This window comes from Chiloscyllium punctatum, chromosome 37 (assembly GCF_047496795.1).
Source record: "Chiloscyllium punctatum isolate Juve2018m chromosome 37, sChiPun1.3, whole genome shotgun sequence".
Classification (NCBI taxonomy): Eukaryota; Metazoa; Chordata; class Chondrichthyes; order Orectolobiformes; family Hemiscylliidae; genus Chiloscyllium; species Chiloscyllium punctatum.
In genome coordinates this window covers 43,352,193-43,374,427 of record NC_092775.1, presented here as the reverse complement: position 1 = coordinate 43,374,427, position 22,235 = coordinate 43,352,193, and the positions used below count along the sequence as shown (strand labels likewise).

The 22,235-nt window shown below is 38.7% G+C and overlaps 1 protein-coding gene across 7 annotated transcripts in view; it reads left to right on the top strand.

Annotated features, from left to right (window-relative positions):
* Positions 1-11,898, top strand: part of ythdf1 (YTH N6-methyladenosine RNA binding protein F1) — a 37,394-nt gene extending 25,496 nt beyond the window's left edge. The window contains exons 5-8 of one of the 7 annotated variants that reach the window (XR_011954594.1): positions 3,803-3,841; positions 6,320-6,427; positions 9,185-9,284; positions 10,923-11,898. Coding sequence is in view for 3 of the 7 variants with exons in the window: in XM_072556682.1 (XP_072412783.1) it covers positions 3,803-3,841; positions 10,923-10,946 (63 nt within the window). In the remaining 4 variants the exon portion in view is untranslated. The other 6 variants (XR_011954596.1, XR_011954595.1, XR_011954597.1 and 3 more) reach the window with 6 other exon arrangements.
* Positions 11,899-22,235: the final 10,337 nt, after the last annotated feature.

The window sequence follows — 22,235 nt, the reverse complement described above, 5'->3', positions numbered from 1 at the left end:
TACAAGTTCACAATTTGAAAAAAAAATGTTTTCATTAATTTTGAGCTGATTTAGATTGGCAAAGTCAAAGAAAATGAATGATTTTGAATGGGCCATGATGTGATAAGACCAGGCAAAGATACCAATTGTATTTGGTGAAGCTTAAGTTTATGGAGGATTCTGGGCAGCTTTGGAACAGTTGAGTCTGGAAGTGACCGGTGCTGATGAAGGTTTCAGCAGACAGTATGCTTGAAGGTTGGATGGTGGACATTATTAAAGATATGAAAATCTTTCAAAAGGAGAGAATTGTTGCAAGTAAGTTTGTGATCAAATAGTCTGCTTCACTGGAGAGTCGTGCAAGTCAGTGACGAGACACATGACTAGGCCCAAAGATTATGGCTTTAGTCCTCCCAGTGTTTAAGGCAGCAATTAGCTCACCTGGGTCTGGGTATTGGAATTGTCGTCATACTTATGCTGCTGCATTGCAGCAATTGAGATGGAGGAGAGTTAGTATCATGGAACTATTGTAAGTAATATTTTGCCTCTTGCGAATATAACTAAGGGAGGCCGGCATAGAACATAGAAAAATACAGCGCAGTTCAGGCCCTTCGGCCCTCGATGTTGCGCCGACCGAAGCCTACCTAACCTACACTAGCCCAATAACCTCCATATGCTTGTCCAATGCCCGCTTAAATGACCATAAAGAGGGAGAGTCCACCACTGCTACTGGCAGGGCATTCCATGAACTCACAACCCGCTGAGTAAAAGGTCTACCCCTAACATCTGTCCTATACCTACCACCCCTTAATTTAAAGCTGTGTCCCCTAGTAACAGCTGACTCCATATGCAGAAAAAGGTTCTCACTGTCAGCCCTATCTAAACCCCTAATCATCTTGTACACCTCTATCAAATCTCCCCTAAACCTTCTTTTCTCCAATGAGAAAAGTCCCAAGTGCCTCAGCCTTTCCTCATACGATCTTCCTACCATGCCAGGCAACATCCTGGTAAACCTCCTCTGCACTTGTTCCAATGCCTCCACCTCCTTCCTATAGTATGGCGACCAAAACTGCAGACAATACTCCAGATGAGGCCGCACCAGAGTCTTGTACAACTGCAACATGACCTCAGGACTCCGGAACTCAATTCCTCTACCAATAAAGCCCAGTACACCATATGCCTTCTGGGAGAACACAGTAAGCCAGCCAGCATCAAGAGGTGGCGAAGTTGATGTAACCCTTCAGGACACCCGAAAAGTTGACTTCTCCACCACCTGATGCTGCCTGGCTTGCTGTTCTTCTAGCCTCTTGCTTATCTACCTTGGATTCCAGCATCTGCAGTTTTTTTGTCTCTAAAATAGCCAAGGGAAATGTAGATGAGACGAGGATAAATGACGGTTGGACTCCAGAAATGGTGTGATGGTGGGAAGAGGAGCTGTTGTTTGAGATGCTGTAATAATTGTAATCAAGAATAGAATCGTGAGAGTAGTGCCGTTAAACTGGAGAGCAGACGAGCTGGTTTGTAGGAGATCAATGTGGTAGGCCGTGTCAAAAACTGCAATGTAATCAAGTGAGGTGAGGAATAATAGACTACATCTGGAGTTGACAAGGATATCATTTGTGACTACGGGCATTTCGGTGGTAGGGATGGAAACCCAATTTGCAGAGACTTAAACATGGAATATTGGAAAAGATGGCTACAAAATTTGGAGATATCAGGATGCTTGCTTTGGAGAGTTGAAGTTAGAGATGCAGCAATCATTTTTCGGTGGCAAGCAGGATTGAGGGCTCATTATTTGATAAGTGGACAATGCTAAAAGAGCAGGATGGTTCTTGAAGGTGGAACTATTTCAATTGTAAGGTTGTACAGGAGCCATTCAACAAAACTTGTGAATAGAATAGAGCTGCGGATGCTTGAAATCTGAAATAAAAACACAAGTTACGGTAGAAACTCAGAAGTCTGGCAGCATCAATGGAGGAAAAGCAAAGTTAATGTTTTGGGTCCATTGACCCTCCTTTAGACCTAATAATAACGAGGAAAGGCTGTATATATGTGAGGGAAAATTATGTCGTCATTTAGACTCTAGTGAACAGGAAGTGTAGTTAGGTTAGAAGAGAAACCAGATAAAGTTGTAAACTTAGCATGAGGCAGGAAATTTCAGCTTGGTGAGGTAATGAAAGCATGAGAAGGAACTGAACGAATGGTAACAATCTTAAAATGAAGGAATCCCTGAGCTGATTGAGGTAAGGTTCAGTGGAGCAAAGCTATTGTTACATTTGCTTTCCAAACTCATACTTCAGAAGTAGATAGTTTTGATACAGAACCAAAAGTGCTTTAGGACATCCAACTAGCTCTTGATTGGATTGCTAAACTAGTTCGGTATACTACATAGATAATATTGTCCCTGCACTCCTTAATGATGAGGGCCATAGCAGAGGGAGTGTTTAGAGTAGGATAAATTATTTGAGCTTGAAATTAAAGTTTATTTCAAGTCATGAAGGAAGTATGGTTGAAATGGTTATAGGGATGCTGTTACTAAAGTTAACCATATCTTATTCAGATAAAGTCCACATGAAATGGCAAAATTGAAAGAATCAATATGAATATGGGTAGGAGTGCTTCTATGGAGAGTGAAGTTGAACAATGACAGAAGGGCACGACAAGTTAAAATGGAGATGGATATCAGGAGAGACAAGTCTGACTTGAGAGAGAGTAAACCAGTGAGAATCTCAATGTGATGCTCCGGGGGAAGATAGAAAGTTGCGATTTTAGAGAACAGGGCAAAGATGGGACAATGTAAAATGCTTGGAAGAGGGGAACTCACAAATGAAGTAGAAGAGAGAGAGCAAATCATGATTTTTATGATGAAGGTTACCACCAGGCCACTTTGTGGTGGACCAGACAGGGAAATGTAATCTAGAAGTAAGCTTCACTGAAAGGCAGTGTTGCTAGCCATAGCCATGATGACAGTACAATTATATGATAGTGGATAGTAAAAGCCCTTGCATTTTCTGAAGTTCAAAGTTCAAACACTTTTTTAAAAAAAGTTCTACATCGTAGAAAATTCATACGTAAAATATTCACCAGTTTTGCAAATTGCTAAATCATCTTTATTTTGTTTTAAGTCTTCGATTTATCTTCAAGATCTCCAGATTCATTTATTGACACTCCAGTTTTTTTTTAATATTGAAGTACCTTTGTCCTAAGTTGATTGTGTAGTAAATTTAAAGTGTGTCTTGGTGACCAATACCAATTTGTTAAATAATTTTTGGCCACATTTTATAGTTTTCCTATTTCACACATTGAAGTAATTTAAGATTGATATTGGCGCATGCTTGTCCTTTTCATTCTAGATCATTGAACTCTAAGCTGATGTTCTGCTTGTTTGCCATGCACATTTGTCAGCAAACAAGTCCTGGCTAGATCATTTGAGGGAGGAACTCCTTTTTGCTGGATGAACCGATTGAGAGCACGGACTGAACTTGATGTAGCCATTCTGATCAAGGATTAATACCAGTTTGGAGAGGGAAAGGAGTTTGAGACAAACAGCAAACCAATTTGATGTCAGTTTTAAATAGTTAACTAAAACAGTATTAAATGATAAAATTTGTTTAGTTTTGTTGATCTGAACCAGCAAATGCATCTAACTGTTTTCAACAAAATTGAGTACTTTGATTTTGGCAAAGGAAGTTTGTGTTTCTTTTGTGCAAGTATAATTGCCATTTCCCCTGTTGGTGGGTGAAGTTACTGTGTATGACAACAGTAACGTGCTATGTTTTTTTTTAGAAAAATCTCAAATAGATATTCCTTTTGTTTAACTTTCTAGGACAAAATTTCTCTGCCAGTGGCTTCTCACTATTTACAGGTAAATATAGTGAAACGACTAGTTTGTAAAAAATTTTTTTAAAATTTAAACCCAGAAATGGAAATCAGAAGACTGATCGTACACAGACCTGGCAGCAGAATCTTGTGACTGTTTGTTAATCTTGGCTTTGCTAATTTGTTCCATGTAAATGGTGCTGTTACTATTTATAAACATTTTCTGAACTTCTTCTGCCACATAGTTCTCAGATTTTCTTTCCTTTGTCTTCAATTCCAGTAGAAGCTAGACAGTAACTGCCAAGTCATTTGGGCTAGAGGCATTGAATGAAGAAAAAGGATCAGAAATACATAGGAACTAGATGGAGCCAATTACGCTTGAATGTAGAGATCACATAATCTGACAAAGTCACTAAGAGTGACTGAGCTGAATCCTTGGTATTTGAGGCTGCCAAATATTCTGACCACAGATTATGAAAAAGAGCTGGCATATGAGGAGTATATTTGGTACAAAAACTGTAAATTGGTAAATCTGCAATGAAATGATAAAACCAAACATTCAATCAGTATTAGCGAGTTTTGAGAAGATTTTTTTTAGATTAGATTACTTACAGTGTGGAAACAGGCCCTTTGGCCCAACAAGTCCACACCGCCCCACCAAAGCGCAACCCACCTATACCCTTAACCTAACACTACGGGCAATTTAGCATGGCCAATTCACCTGACCTGCACATCTTTGGACTGTGGGAGGAAACCAGAGCACCCGGAGTAAACCCACGCAGACACGGGGAGAATGTGCAAACTCCACACAGTTAGTCACCCTGAGGCGGGAATTGAACCCGGATCTCTAGCGCTGTGAGGCAGCAGTGCTAACCACTGTGCCACCGTGCCGCCGGTTGAGGTTCTGGATGTAGGTTTGCTCGCTGAGTTGGAAGGTTTGATTTTCAGACGTTTTGTCACCATACTAGGTAACATTGAATGAAGCCCACTTTCTATTTATATGTTTGAGTTTCCTTGGGAAACCCAAGGAACCTCAAACATAGAAAGTGGGCTACACCACCAGTGCTTCATCTGGAGACTCACTGGAGATGTTTCCCTAGTATGGTGACGAAAATGAACCTTCCAGCTCAGTGAGCAAACCTACATCCAGATTCGATTGGTATTCCAAAATATGAAGGAAGATTGCTTATACTTGCAAAATAAATTGTTGAAAGTTGAGGCCTCTCATTAATCACACAAGCCACACTTTTTTGCTTGTAGCTTTTTTAAACAAATTAATCCTTACATTAATATCTGGTGAACTGTCATGCCCTTTGTGTGCTTATAATGGTATGTAATTTTAAATCCATTCCATACAATAAATCAGAATATCCTTGGTCTCCGCATTGCAAAGTCAGATATACGTTCTTGCTTAGAATTTCCTACTTGGCAATTTTCTGATTTTTCAGGCAAAATGTTGAGCGGAGGGTAAGATAACTATTCTGTTTGCGCTCAAAATTAAGGGCTGCGTTCATATATCTTTTGAGTATGTAACCTCAATGACAATCGTGTTGGAGATTAGCTTCATGGAAGAATGGTAGGAGAACCATGCTTTGCTTCATTAACATGCTTAATGAATTTTTTTTTCTTGGAATTTTCTGGCTTCACTTCTCACCCTGCTCTGTCTCAATCTATGAAGCTTAAAATAAAAACAAAATATAATGTTTTCTGACTCTGTGCTTTCTTCTTATCACCAGTAAAATTTTAAATGTAAGGTGATTTTGTTAGCAATATATTAAATTCAATATGGAACTACATATGCATTCATCATATGCTAAAAATACAGAACACGTGTGTTTTTAGAGAAAACTGTCAGTGCAACTTATCTTTAAGTGGTGCATCTGAATTTTATCATTCAAGTTATTCAGCATGCTGTTTTCACTGGCCTATGTTTGGTCATTCAGAATTGGTACTGATGTGGCATTTAGTGTTCTCAACATTTAAGTAGCTCTGTAGTTACCTTCTGCTTTAGTTATGGTACCTATTGATTAATAACGTAGAAGTACAGAAACAATGACTAATTTTTTAAAAAAAATTCCATTTATTTCTTCCACAAAATTTGGTAATGATCCGAAGCCACATGGAAGGAGATTTTAGGATGCCTATTCCTGTTGTGGCCCATTATTTTTTTTTGTGACCTCTATAGTGTACAATGTGTTGCTCTTCAGTTCTTTCTCCCATTGCTGTTGGGCAGAATTATATTCTTAATACTTTATAGTGCCATGTCCATTTTTGACACTTGGCATGAGATTTGGTTCTTGTTTCTAATTCACTGCAATGTCTTCCCTGTCATTGGTGATCATGATTGCTGCCTACTTCTTGACCAATATTGCATTGTCAAAGATTCTGGCGAAAGTAAAAGAAAAGACCCCTTAGTTCAAAGTAATGCATAAAGTCAAAAGTCCAAGATGGCTGAAGCATTAGTGTCTGACTTGCCTTTGGCTGGCAAGTGCTCAAAGTCATCCCGCTCCTCTTCCCCTTCCAGCCACCGTTCCTATGAAGCCACAGTCATCCAAGCATCAGGGAGATTGAGCTGCATCAGAGCCGCTGCATCAGTCCTCATCCTCTTCAAGTTTTCCTTCAAAGACTTCGGGTAAGCATCAATAGAAACTTAATCTAGAGCAACAAAGGAATCGTCGTTCAGTAGTTTTCCATTCCAGCCAAGTGCCAAGGTGGAGACTGGGAATAGTTATTTCCCTCAGTTGAGACTTGTTCCTGGTTTCTTCTAAATATATTTACATATCATACCAAAATTGCACAATATGCTTGGTATAATTCTGTATATGTCATATATGCATTGGTAGTACCAACAAAAAAATTTTCAGATGGCTTACATTACTTCGTACTTTCACATCTTTCCAGCTTCCTGGAAAGATAAGGGAAACTGATGGTAGACACTCTCAGGACTGATGCATGTTTGCAAGCATTACTCAGCCAGTAGCGACCATTCAGGCCACATTTCATCTTTTGGTGAAAAGTTTTGTAGTACTTTGACCTATCACTGACTGACTCTGTTTTGGGGATAAAGGAGAAATGTGTTTTTTGGGTCATGGCAATAGTCTGTGATAAAGAATATCCCATCTCAATCTTCCAGAGGAGTGGAAAAAAAATTACAATGAACGGACTTCTGCAGCATCTGGTAATACTCCTATTTCCCAAAAAGAAAGCAGTTGGATGGGTGAGATTTGGGGCACCAGCAGGCAGAGATGTGAATAATAGTCCAGTTTTATACCAGCTGCTACTTTTAATGCACCAATTTTGCTATATTTTTGTCTTATCTTTTGTCAGCTTTCTTATTTTCCTGCTGCCCATCTCTTGGTGGTTGATCAGCTCAGTTGGCTGGTTTACAATGTAGGGTGATGCCAACAGCATGGGTTCAGTTCCTGCACTGTCTAAGGTTACCATGAAGGACTCTCCTTAATCACTCCCCTAGTCTGAGGCATGATGAGCCACAGGTTAAACCACCACCAGCTCATGTGCTCTCAGGAGAGAGCAGTCGTGTATTCTGGGAGGACAATGGCAACTTAGTATAGTTACTTTTTAATGTATAGTTATGTTGAACTTCAGTAGGAGGGAACAATAGCAGCAAGAGTGAATGTATTTGGCAGACAGGAAATTGAAGGAAAGGCAGGAAATGCAGTTAGCTCTTCACAGAACTGCCTCGTTTAGGCAACTTGTCAATGTGGCCAGTGTGCTTAAACTAGCAACAATAACTTGAGATGTTGATTTAGATTATTTGGGCAGTGGTTAGCACTGCTGCCTCACAGCAGCAGGGTCCCAGGTTCAATTTCAGTCTCGGGTGGCTGTCTGTGTGGAGTTTGCACATTCTCCCCGTGTCTGTGTGGGTTTCCTCCGGTGCTGCCGTGTCCTCCCATAGTCCAAAGACGTACAGGTCAGGTAGATTGGCCATGCTAAATAGCCCTTAGTGTTAGGTGCATTAGTCAGAGGGAACTGGATCTGGGTGGGTTATTCTTCGGAGTGTCACTGTGTGGACTTGTTGGGCTGAAGGGCCTGTTTCCATGCTGTAGGGAACCTAAGCTAAACTTGGTGTAGCATAGCTTTTGGAACCATTGTTCGAACATTCAAGAAGGCAGAAATACCTACCCAGCGGAAAATACTGCAATAGATTTGTTCCTTATTACATTGTAGTGTAAATAACGCACTAGTAAGCAAGTAACACTAAAAGGACAGGAACTTTATAGCATCTGGGGGCACTAATTTAAAGACAAGTGCACTAGATGGCCACGCTATACCCTGTAAATACATTTTTTCAGAATGTCCATTTAGTATTATAATACTTGATCACCCAGTGTTGACACCATGTTTTATTAAAAATCAAAATCTATAGATCACAAGCTGTAACTCAGTTCCCAAAGATTAAAATTTTGAATTATAAAATTTGAGCTGCATCTTGGCACATAGCTGGATTGGCATTTCAAACAATTTGAGCGATGGTGTTGCCAGAAACACTAAGGATAAACTTTTATTTTGATTACAGATATTGATTAAACACTAGCTTACACCTGTAAAGTATCTGATGGTGTCTCAGTTCTATCTTTAAGACTGTACATCAACTAGACATTTATGATGGAATGTGAACCGGGCCTCAGAGTTCTGAATCAGGCAGGTCAGTGCAGTTGAGGTACAGATTAACCATAATTAAATTGAATGGCTGCAGGTTTTAGGGACTGAATGACCTGTTCTTGATTCTTTATTCCTCCTTGCCCTGCTTGTCCTTATCTAACTCCAGAGCAGCCACTGAGGCTATTGAAGAATAATCCTAGTCTACAGACCTTCAACTTTATTTTTAAAGTTGCTGACTTCACTGCTGCATAGGAGAAATTTTGTTTTGTCCACTGACACTAGATAATGACTTTTTTGCTTAGTCACTCATTCTGATGTAACCATACCGACATCCTGGTAGCAGCAATATGGCTTCCTCATCTGAGCTTCAGTCCCATTCTGGCAACCTCCACTTTTGATTCTTTATCACCCTGTTTCCAGCCTGAACCTTTCTTTAACTTTTCGCTTCACCTCTGTGTCCCCATAACCTGTAGCCCACAATTTCCCCATAGCTGTTTCTAATGTCTATCACTGAGTAACCTGCAACTCTACTTCAATTCCTATTGATGAGCATGCTACCTTTGACACTTATGTTTGTTAATCTCTGGGCTGTACCTCCCTCTTAACGTAAATTATTTGCTCAATTGCATCACAACAGACATCTTAAACTTTAAATACTCCACAAAATATTCAAGTTGAGAGCCAAGGTCATTGTAAAATATACGTTTGCACATCTTGGTGTTAATTTTTTTCATTATTGTAGACTCTTTTTCTTTTCCTGTTCTAGAAAGGGAAGATGTTCTAAAGGCAAAATCTTCCATTTCACATTAATCATTCAAGTTGAGAGTTTCATTGGGAGAAGTCGAGGTTAACAGTTGGCAGTACAGGTAATGAAAGACTACTGTTTTGAAAAACCTATCTGCCAGTCTACCTGTAATTAAATATGTTTCCTCACAGAAGGATCATACTCCATATGCTGCTGCATTTCTTCCTTTACAAAGACAATTGTGGACAATAGGTCCTTGACTTCGACTTGTTTTAATTGAATTACAATTATTGTCATGATACCTCATTGAGTTGATTGAGGAAAACCAAATGTTGGGGAGCTTGGGAAAGATTATGTTCTTTTCAGAAACCTATTGATTCTATCTTGGAGTGAAATGAAAAATCCCTTGTATTCCAATAGTTGTTCTGAGATAGTGAAGTGTTGGCTTTAGCTAAAAAGTGAAATAAGGTGTTTAACTTCCATCATGTTTAAGGACATATTCATTAATTAATCTCTTTAGTTCCAAAATTGCAATATTGGTATTGACATCCCTTATAATGTAGGCTTGTTAACCTGTGTTGCAAGATGGGCTTACTTTGTGAATGGTGGAAAAATAGTTTCTACTGTTTTGTTGCAAAAATCCCTCCATCTTAAAAAGTAGAACTTGGCTGGTGGTACAGTTAGGTGGCTGGTGGGATTATTGGTGTGGCAGCAATAATGTTGCTCATTTTGTATTACAAAAGTCTGCCAAATATTACTTACGCAAACAAACATTCCACTACAAAAGAACCAGGAGCTAAATGCAATTAAATATTAACATTTTTTTCACAAAATTGTCTGGAATCTTTTTCAATGGCAAGTGTGCTTTCAGAAGCCTGCTGCAGTACATTTCTGATGCTATTAATTATGTGGACAAGACATTTCCAAACCTTTATGAATTTCGCCGCGGGACCTGATTCTTGTAACTCTTCCACTCCATGGAAGTGAGAACTCTCATTAGCAACACAGCTTCCCTTCAGTCCCCTCTTAACAGTTAAAAGATATGTGGTGATGAATTTGGCACATTCCTGAAATTGTCAACCACAGTTGCCTGCAGTGAGGGCTGTGACAAGAACCTGCAATTTTGGGCTAATGTGCCTTGTGTTCAAAATACCCTTCCAACTATGAGTATAAAAAATTTGGTTTAGTTAAGAACTGTGGAGTGATTTGGTGTGAATGTGCCACAATGGCTGCGGTGCACTAAAACAAACTTGATAATTTGAGAAATCCTTAAAAGGACTGGCATCCTGAGAACCACTTCAGTAAGCTTTGGCTTTGGATCATTACCTAAGATGTATTGTTAGCTGAAAATGTTCATTGTCTTTTAAGTCTGGACACCTTGGTTCATAATCTTTCTAATCAATGCAGCTTAACTCTTCAACTAGTACTCCAGCAATCTACAATATACAAGTTCTTGTGGTAAACTAGTTTTGAGCAAAGAAAATTGCATGTTTTCTGAAGCCTTCACAATACTGTGAATTAGAGTATGCAAATAATTAACTTCAAACTGTGTGAATTTGTACTAAAGCCCACATTCCTCAAACATAAATCAAAGGGAAGACATTGACCAAAAAGAACTTTTTTTTTATTGGCGAATTGTGTAGTTTAAAATCTTAATTACATTGGAATTAGTACATTGTGTAGTGCAGAATGCCTCATATTAATGGAATGTAGTTTTATGTAATTGTTTTCTCAAAATAACTTTTCTCTTTCTCTGCAGGAGCGCCTGAATCGAAACAAATGATAAGAAAACATTTGACTTGATGAATTAAAAAAAACTGAAAACCTGGTGCTGTGACCTAGCATCAGAATGAAAACAAAAATCAAAGCTTTCTGCTCCAGTGATATCTTTATGTGCAGGGGAATTAAGCTACATCACGTTTTTAGTACATTTCTGTTTTTGTTTTTGCCCAGACTGGTCTGCATTTTGTTTGTAATTTTGCACCTAAATGCTGTCGCAGTCACTGGTAACTTCTGTTACACTGAAGCTTTAGCCTGCATTTGTTTAGCAATCCTAAGAAGATGAGCCCATCAAGCTCTTTTTTTTATAAATGGGAAATATTACTGCATCAGCCTTATGTAGATTGGATGATGTGATGCTTTCAACGTTACTAGTTTTGGTGATGTGTGTTAACTTTGAGCTTTCTGGTGTTCTTTTCAAGTCGCTGTTAATTTGCATTCTCTCATGAAAATCCCAAGGTCATTTCTTTTTTTTTCTTCTGTAAAGCTGAGCTTTAATGTAGGAGCAAATAGTGGAAACGATGGTTGATGTCTCAAAAAAATATAAATTGATGCAAACGTCTCTTGATTTTTGAGATGAAATATTTTGATTGTTTTTTTTTCTGTCCGAAAGCTGTACTTTGCTGTACTGTATGTCTGTGGAATGAGGGAACCATTGAAATTGCTGCCGACTGGATAAAGCATGAAACGGTGCTCATGCCTGTTGCTTTAGTTCACAGAAACTTGCACGTGTTTATTGTAGAGGAACTTTACTATCGTTAGATACAAAACAATTAACTCTTCTGAACCTAGCTACAAAAATGGACCTCAATTTAAAAAAGAAAACTATCATTTAGACTTATATTTAGACAATTTTAGTTATGTCTATATTGCCTGTAAGGTAAATGAACATCATTGGGTTGATTTTCTTTCCTCTAGGAGAATACAAGCCTTAATAAACAATATCTATTTAGCAAGCACAGGTGATCTGTCCTTAATGCCTCTAATCATTTGTCTTCTGTTTTCTTTCTGTTCATGTGAGTGGAAAAACTGCATTCTATTCTCTGGACAAAAATGCATGAATTCAATTGAAATGACCATCTTAAGGTTTCAGAAATAATCATTTTTAAAATGTCAAATAATTGTGTATAGCATTTGGGAACTGAGTTTGAATTTTGCCAATGAAAATAGCTTATGAGGAGCAATGCACATTGAGTGAAGAGTTAAAGAGAGTAGACTAACTCATATGTTCAGTGATACTCAGAGTGGAGCACCTTAAGTAAATCTAGGTGTATGTTTTAGAAAATGTCCATATTGTGATGCTAATTATTATCCATCAGTTCAAAAGTGTCACAAATCAATTAATGTATCATTCCTTTCGTTACTGCAACCTGTAAAGAAAACTGGATATTGCATTATATCTATTAGGAGCCATAAAATGATGGATGATTATTATTTAAGTGCAAATGCTGAAAATTTAAATTTGATTTGATTTATAATGATAGCCAACATTATTAGCTGTGCAAAGGCTGCGTTGTATCACTGTCAGAAACTCTTCCATCACTTTGATTAAAAGTAGACTGATAGGAAGATGATTGGCTAGGTTGGATTTGTCCCGACTTTTGTGGACTCGACACTGCCAGATAGATGCTGTGGGTGGAAGTAGTTCTGGAGCGCAAACCTTCATTACTGTTTTCAGGTGCCAAATCCTTTGCATAGACAGTGGCTTCAGATGTTTTTTTTAACATGAGTTGAATTATTTGCAGACTGACGGTCATAATCATTGGCCCATCAAGTCTGCACCAGTCAAAATTAAGCATCTAACTATTCTTATCCCACATTCCAATACTTGTCAAGTCATAAGGGCCATTTTAAATGCTATTATTCTAGGAATCTGTGGAGAAGGTTGGATGTGGTAGAATTACAGAAACACAGTGAGCAGGTGCATGTGGGGGAGGGCAAGTATTAAACAATAAATGGAGATGGAACCCAGAGAGAGAACAGCAGTTGAGCAGAACAAGGAATGGTGAATGGTGAGCCATGAAGGAAAGAAAACCTGCAAATGGAGACAGTTCATGTGTGAAGACTGTTATGCTAAGCTGAAAGCAGTCCATGTTGTAAGATGCGGAGATAGGTGAAGGACATGCAAGAAAGTGTTGAGGCTCTAAAATTATTGAACTCTGGATTGAGTCCTAGAGACTGCAGGGTCCCCAAGCACAAAATGAGATACTTTTCTTCCAGCTTGCACTGAGTCTCGTTGGAACTCAGCAGAAAGGTTGGCCAGCGAACACTGGTTTGTTGAAGCGGCAGAAGCTAGAAGCTCACCATTTTAGCAGACAAATTGCATAACCACTGTACATCGTGTATGCTAATAATTAGATCAGACTTGGCTGCAAATCCACTGCTCCTTTTCATATCCTTCATCCACCCCAGCTCACCTCAAGGGAAACACCATCCATATTTGTGAAGGCTGGTCACTTAGAATAGAGGTAGCTGAAACTTTTTAATGCCTTTGGAATTGATTGAACAAATATGTTTTTACCAAATTACATCTTATCAAATAAAAAGGATTCCTTGATATTCAAAGAATAGCAAAGAGGAGCCTTGATTATCTGGCATTCGATTATCCAAATATCACATTATCGGGCAAGATCGCAAAGTCCCAATGTTTGGCTAAACTCTTATCCAGCATTCAATTAACCAAATACTCTCTCCGCCTGTGTGCTTCAGATAATTGAGGTTTCCCTAAATCTGTGTGCGTTATTATTGCACGTCCATCTGACTCGGTAGTGCATATGGAAGAAATCGGATGCCTGTACGGAATTAGAATGTCTGTATGGAATTAGAATTTCTTGCTAATTTTATTGAATCATTGGATGCAGAGATATATCATCCTGATAGGCACTGTTAGCACGTGAGGCTGCAGTCCAGTGGTATACAAGTAATCATACTCCTGGGCGGAATGGGACCATTCACGGCAATTAGCCACTGCCCTTTCACTGCCGAGGACGCTTCGCCACCGCCCATTGGCCGCTGAGGACAATTCGCACCGCAAGTGTTTGTAACTTATTTTTATGTATAAGCCAATAAAATGATATTGATAAAAAAAGGTGAAATAAATATGTACTATGTTGTATAAATAAAGGGGACTGAGAAGTATGAAAGAACAGGCGCGAGGGAAAACGATCAGTACATATATATATGTGTGTGTGTGTGTTTTCTGGTGGCGAATAGTCTCCAGGTTAAACGACCCCAGGGAGAAAAGCTGGTGGCGAACCGGCAGTGGCTAATCGGCGGTGGCGAATCGTCACCAACCCCTCCTGGGATAGCATACAGAATCAGTTTGAAAAATTGTTTTCAACTAGGAATATTGATTCCTTGTCACAAATTGAATGTTATATATAAAAGTTCACCTTGATTTTCACTTCTCTAGAACCATGTTAGTGAAGACGAGCAAGTGTGACTTCTGTGCTTTTTGTTTTCTTTTGGCATAGGTACAATGAAGGCCCTGTCATTTTAATATGTTAAATTCAAATTAGGTGACTAGTAAAGCCAGGTTGATATATTTAGTTTTTCATTGTGCTGAGGATGCAATTTTGGATTTCAAGGTTAGGGTTTTTCAACCTCCTCCAGTAAATAACTGGTAAAAAAATTAGGTATTTCATTTTATTTTCTGTAATTAAAAATTGTAAACTAGTCCATTGGCTGTATATATTGCCTTCCTAGGCAAGCAATGTTTAGAGGGGGATGAAATAAATCATAAAGCTTGAAGTAGCTTTTAGCTTGGTAAAAGAGATGTAATGGGGTAAATCACTTCATTGGGAGATGGATGTGATGGCAGTGGAAAAATTAAAATTCAGAAGTATAGTTTGATTAACATCCTTCCTAGATGATTAAATATGCAACAAATCTTTGAGGGAGGTAACTAGTGGGATGCTAGCAGGGTAAAATGTGGTAATTATATAAATCTATACAAACTTTCCATATTTAATTTATGAGCGTTCCAAGGCACCACCCTTGTAATTGCCAGAAGTAACCTCTTGTGATATAGGAACTAAATGTGACAACAGTGTGTGATAGACAAGTTTATTTTTAAATAATGGCTGCACACAGGTACATACTGATTATACTTTGTGTTCATTAAACTTCTCTTTCAAACTTGTAATTTTCTCTTGCCCACCCATGTACAATTTTAAAAACAATTCTTGTGCAGAATACCTCCTCTGCTTTTCTCCCTTAGCCTCTGCACCAAATAGTAGAATAACTTTGATGATTTCAACATTCACCTCAACTCATCTCATCATGCTATCTCTTCTCGAAGTTAACTATCTTCCTATCCTTTCTGTTGCTCCCTTTATGTAGAATCCCCAGACTACATTAACAGCTGCACCTCTGATCTTAACACGTCACTTGGTCTTGATGGTTCCCATCGTATCAATTACAAATTGGACCATCTTTGATCACTCACAACCCACTTCCCTTTATACATCCCAACGCTACTGCCATTTGTATCTGTCACTGAGGGTAAGTAAAAACTATTCCCCCTGTTAATTTATGATAGCACTTTTAGAATTTCCACTGTTTGATATCTTGGTGCCAGCCTGGCCGAAAGGGAGCAGTTTCAAAGTCTATCTGTAGAGACCTAATGCCTAGAGAAACAAGGTGGTACCGTGTGCTCAAAAAAGCATTATTCTTTTCAGTGTGCATTAAAGCATCCATGTTCCTGAATGTTGTTGATGGTTCTGTCTTTTGGTATTTTCCCCCTCCCCTTTAATTTTGCTGTCATCATGCCTCTCCTCTCAAACAAATGAACTGTTGGCCACACTGTCCTTTCATATTACCATCTTATTTCAAACTTCCTTTTTCTTTAAAGTCATGGACTATTATCATTAAAGGGGACAGTCGCTCTAGCATTTTGACTGAAGCAGCCTGAAGCACAACAAGATGTTTTAAAGAGTCATCAGGTAGGATCTTAGACAGAGCTGAACGAAGTGGGCAATGAGGAGAAATGTAGCAGAATCACGCAAGAAGTCCACTGAGGCCTCTCCTGAAATCATGCTCAACTTGCATCTTTTAACCAAGCTCTGTGTGTTCTGGATAGGTTCTGGCTAGACAGTAGTGAGTTGCCCATTTAGAATAATTATTGCTTGTTAATGATACTAGCTGCAGATCTTGCCTCATTAATATGTAGCTTTCTGTCCCATCGCCTGCTGCAAGCAAACTGAATGCCAAGAATTCTTGAAATGGAAATCAGTGAGTACCTGGTGACTTCAGCTTGCTCCGAAGGACCTCTACATGTCAGGATTGGAAATGCCTCCCTCACAATCACAGATGTTGGCATCCAATATGTCCCAACCATTCAAGAATCCTCATGGTATATCTCTGATTCATACTTCTGGTTGCAGGGCCATGGATGTAATGGCAACTATTATTGTTGACATTCAGGGACATGTAACTAGCTTGTAGACACCATGAGGCTACATCTCAGGACTGTTGGCTAGCTCTCTCAGCACTAACTCACTTGGAGCCTACTTACACTCACCACATTCCTGACTTGCTTTTTTACGACTTGTCCCTTCAGCCTGTGATACCAGACACATAGTACTTTTTTTTAGCACAGACACAAACCCTGGAAGCTTATCATATTTGTCAGCAGCTCTCAGTCAAGGGAAGACAGTCTTCAAGTAGGAAGTTCTGACAGTAAGTCAAGGGCAGCCTCTGGCTGTAAGTCCAGGCGCTTGGACATGGTCAGTCACCTGTATAGGTGGTCAGAATTTGCATACTGTCCATATAAAGGGTGAGGAGCTGAATGTCAGCCAGCCCTCCTTGAATCTTTGTTATCCTCCAGAAATTAGAGAGGGGCAGGTATTAAGGGAGATGAAAGTGGGTGGCACAGACGTTATTGTGAATGCAGGTGGGGAATTGTCTTGATTGAGTGAGCAGGTAGCTCAGATGGAAAGCAGGGTCGCTGTCATTGGTGATTAGTGTGGGTGAGAGTGTGTGAGGGAAGATGTTGCAGACAGTAGTGAGACTGGAAGAGCTTAGATCTTGGTGGTTTAATAGCTGAGGCAGAGAGATATTGAAGAGAATATGGTGGCACTTCAGGTTGCAGAGTGGAGAGGTCATTAATGTTCTTCCTAGTCGGGGCAGGGGCATCTCAGACTAGGCAGGTGTGGTCGTGTCATGGCCTTCTCTGCCAATCCTTGGTGAACAGGGCATCCTGTCTCTGTACAATTCCATCCAGCATGACCTCCATGTCCTGCCTACAAAGCCAATATTCCCTTCTCTGCCATGACCAAGGCAAATATTAGGAATTGTGTCGGACAGCTGTGGACTAAATGTTTGGCTAGATAATGGCCATTTCAAGAAGGTGCTGACATCCAGTATGCTAGTCCATTCTGGAATATCCCAGCAGTGGTATGTAGTTCCTCATATGGCAACTTGCAGAATGGGGCTAGAATTGGATGGGAGACCTGTAGGGACCGGATATGTAGTTAATGAGACAAATTTAGAAAGACGCAGTAAAGAAACTTGCTGAGCCTCGCAGATAGCAACCCTCCTTGCAACTCAGCAAAACTGACAATTAGCAAAAAAAAGTTAAAATTCAACTCATTTTGTCAGTATCTAGTACCAAGGGTTTTGCTTGTTTTGTTTGCTTCTTAATTGTTACAATAATTGAACATGGCTGTGGTCATTCAAAGTGCTTCATTCTTTTTTTCAAAGCTTCTAAATTGTTAGGAATCTTGTGTTGACTGTAATAAGTAACTTACTCTGATCATTTATATTTGTATCTGGGTTACATCAGCAATGAAGAATGGTAGAATCCATACGTGAAGACTTCTGGCAGGTATGAGGAAGTGGTGTTGGAAGAAAATTGCAGTTGGTAATGACCAGCAGAAAGTGTCAGTAAGATCATAGGACTGATGCATAAAAACTGTAGAATCACATGAGATTTTAGTTTTTGAACAATCTGGACAGCCACTAGATGGTAGTATGATGCAATTCTGATATCCATTTCTATTACCTTCTCTTCAAAGACTGTCTGCTGCACCTTGATTCTTATCGTCACTTCAATTCTAAAATGTATTTGCCGAAATCTTCCAGTCTTTTAATTATTGACGATGGAATGTATGTTGGAAGATTCACATCAGGACTTTGTAGATTCCTGATTCACAGACCTACAAATGAAATTACCTGGAAGTTTCAACTTCTGGTAGCTGATTACTGGCTGTTCCAGAGCCTCCACGAATGTCAATGACATTGAGCTCAGCTGGATACTTAGATTAAGTATGTCGGACTTACCTGGAAACTTAACCAGGAAATGCCAGTAATTTTAATACTTGGTTTAACTTGATAATTAGTTGGCACAACTCAGCAGAGCACGAAAACCAACACCCTCCATCCATTCAATCCCTACACTCAGCTGCTCACTCTCCCCAATCAGGCTTGACTCAGCTGACAGAATTACCTCCTTCAAAGCAGTATTTAATCTAACAATGAGGTGTTTTACAACTATTTGAAATCAACATTGAGTTCAGCAATCTTGTATCATAATGCTTTATTAATGGCATTCCTGTTGCCACTCATAACTCTTCTACATTCATTGATCTGTTATTGCCAGTTTCCTTTTGCTGAATACTATTTTCCCTTTTTTACGTAATCATATCTGTCATCCACCTTATCGCAAAAAATCACTTTTGGTCTTTTCTCTCCTCTCCTCTTTAAATGGCATTATATTTATTTAAGGTCCTGGATCTGGAGAGATGAATTGTCTACCTTCTTTATTCACCCCCTCCCTCTTTTAGTTGCTTGCAACAAGATTAATCTGAAAAGCGTTAACACCATTTTTGCAGACCCAAATTAACTCATGCTATTCTTTTCAAAAATCAACGAATGAGTTTATTAATTATTAAATGCAAGAAGAAAGAGTAATGCAACATATATGAACACATAGATTAGAAATAAGAAGTGGGTCCAAAAGGATCAAAGCTTAAAATGCATCAATCTCCTGTCTGAATTGTTTGCAATTGTTTGAGGTTCTGTTGTTTTTTAGTCATGAGTTCTATCATCCAGCGTCTGAGAGTTTATTTTGCTGACCTGTTTCCTTTCGATCTGGTTTGCAGCACTTGAAGTGAGACAGAATCTTTACTTTTACCTGCAACACTAGGGGCTGGTTGTTCAACTGTGACATTCACAGCATGCTACCTCTCGAAGACGAGCTGATACTCATAAGTGTTCAGTCCCAGTTGGTCTATGCCTGTGCAGTTGTAATTGGCTTTTTTAAAACTCTTATCCTTGTGCATTCATGGTGTGTAAAATAGACATCTCAGCAAGAGGTGGCTTTCTGGTGACAGAGAGGCGGTTTGCACCCTTGTTAGCTCTCAAATCTTACCCTATTTTGAAGTTTCCTTGATAAAGTTACGTGTGTGAAATTGAATTGGATTCTCACAAGGCTTTGCCAGGCAGTCACTGAATTTAAAACCACAGTTTTGCTTTTGGAGCAGACCTCCTTTTAAAAACAATATATTTAGGAATTAAATGGAAAAATGTCTATAAATATTCAGGGTGCTGATCTATCATCGTAATAATAGAATCTTCCACTGAGATAGTAGGACTGAAGGAGGCTGCCGAGGTAAAGAAGGACAAGGATTTAAATGAATTTGAAAGACATAGAAATATCGAGTACACACAGCGAGTCGGAGTTGGCGTGGATTAGAATGGTTGCAGCATTTTAGGTGAGCAAAAGATTTAGAGGATGGAGGATAGGTGGCCAGCAAGGGTAAGCTCTACTTGGGAGTGGACAAGAGACATGATAAAGATATCTTGAAGCAGTAACAGGAATAGACAATGTTATAGGAATAGAGGTGGGAAGACTTTCTGATGCAGAGCATATAATTCCAGAATTAGCACTATTAAGTATTTGTACATGTATAGAAACTGCCCCCTAATGTTGCATCTGAAAATCATAGCCTTTTCTTTCGTTCCTTACTTAAATAATTGTTATATTTACTTGCTTCTAATCTACAGAGGTCATTCTGAAATCAATGAATGTTGCAAAATCATATCAACTGCTTCAACTGTGCAGTTATTTTTAGGACCCTCGGCTATAGATGTAGATTGTCACGTCATAGTGGTTTATCAATTTTGAATTCTCTTAAGTTTCCCCAATTCTTCTTTTGTACTGAAACTAATTACTTTAAATAACTAATTCTTATTAGTCAGTTTGGTACGTGAGATAGGATATATATATATATTATATATATAAATATCACTTGTTTTTGAATTTTTAAATTTTTAAATTTTCAACTCGTGACATGTAGTATTTCTATAGTCATGGTGATTTCTTTTAGAACAGCTTAAGAGACAGAAACCCTCAAAGAAATAATCAGTATTTATTTATACTGGGAGCTGTTGCAAGCGAATAAAATATATAGTGTGGTACATTAGATTTTCTGATGAAAAGCTATTGACATTATTTTAAGTTTTATGGGTAAATATCTATAGCTTGGAGGAAAACGTTCATATTTAGTTTCAGTTTGAGACATTCTGCAGGGTACTTAGCTGCAGATAGGTGAGTTAAGCAAATGCTCCTGAGGAAGGGAGAAGATAGCTTAGATTTGTTAAAGAATAGCTTACCTCAGATTTCATAGTCTGAAAGTAATTCCAGACCAGGAATGTTTGGGCAAAACCCTGAAGGGGTTATTTGAAGCTGCAAAGGTTTAAGCTTAGGTGTTTGAAGGCTTCACGAAGAGGCTATCAGATTCTCCAGACTGAGAGTTGAAGTCATAGATAAACTAAGCCTAGAGAGGTGATAGAGAAGGAAATTCTCTTTGGTATTAGTACTGTAAAGGTCTTTTTGGGATTTGTAAAGAAGTGATTTTGGGGATTTATGGGATTGTATATAACCATGTTTTAAATCTTTAAATATGTGTTATATGTAAATAGTTGGGTTTATTCTAGTTTGTGTTCATTTCTTTTGTGTAATAAACTTCTGTTTATTCTTAAACCCAAATCTGTAATAGTGTTTCGGTGAGAGATTACTTCATTAAAATCAAAAGAAAGAAAAAAATCTATCAAGACATGTTTCTGTCTGGGATCTGACTTTTCCAGTAATAATAACCAGGATCACAACTGTTACCTTGTGCATCTGATGTACAATTTGAGTCTCCTACTATAAATTACTCTGTTTTAAGTACCTTTTGTTATATGTGCCAGTTGCAATAGAAATGTCAGCTCAGCGAGACCAGGACATTACATAATGATAACGGATGTTAATAGCCTATTGATCTCTTTTTTTTTAAAGCGCTCTCTCTAAAGTGCTAATTGCTAGTACCTCACCTCACTCAAATGGGCATTTTTCAGGGTGAGCCTTGACACTTTGTTAGTTGGATCCTCGGTCATGGTGACTAAATCTTATCCGATGTCCTACTTCCTGATCTCAGTTATTGGTTAGTATTTGGGACTACTATCTTGTCAGAACTTTTCTTCTCCTAACCCAAGTAAGCAGGTCTGTTTTAGCACTCCAACTGCTGCACTGTCTGAGATCAGCTAACGATGCATAGACCAAGAATTGAATCTGTTGAGACAGCGTTCATAGAACATATCCACGATAGTTTCCTCAAACAGTGTGTAATGGAACCCATGAGGTTGCAAGCTATCCCAGATCTGGTCTTGTGTAATGAGACAGGAATAATTGATGATCTCATAGCTAGGGATCCTCTTGGAAAGAGCAATCACAGTTGAATTTAAAATACAAGTAGAGGGTGAGAAGGTAAAATCCAATACCAGTGTCTTGTTCTTAAACAGAGGAGACTACAATGGGATGAGGGAGGAGTTGGCAAAGGTAGAACCTGAGCAAAGACTACATGGTGGGACAATTGAACAGTGGAGGACTTTCACAATGATTTTTCACATTGCTCAGCAAAAGTATATACCAGTGAAAAGGAAGGACTGTAGGAAAAGGGATAATCAGCCATGGATAACTAAGTTAATAAAGGAGGGTATCAAATTGAAAGCAAATGCATAAAATGTGGCAGTGATTAGTGAGAAACTAAGAGCTTGGGAAACCTTTAAAGGTCAACAGAAAGACACAAGGAAAGCTATAAAGAAAATTAAGATGGATTATGCAAGTAAACTAGCTCAGGATGCAAAAACAGATAGCAAAAGTTTCTGCAAACATGTAAAACAAAGAATGGTTAAGGTAAACATTGGTCCTTTCGAGTATGAGAAGGGGAATTTAATAGTGGGAAATGAGGAAATGGCTGAGGTGTTGAACAGGTATTTTATGTTGGTCTTCACAGTGGAAGACATAGCA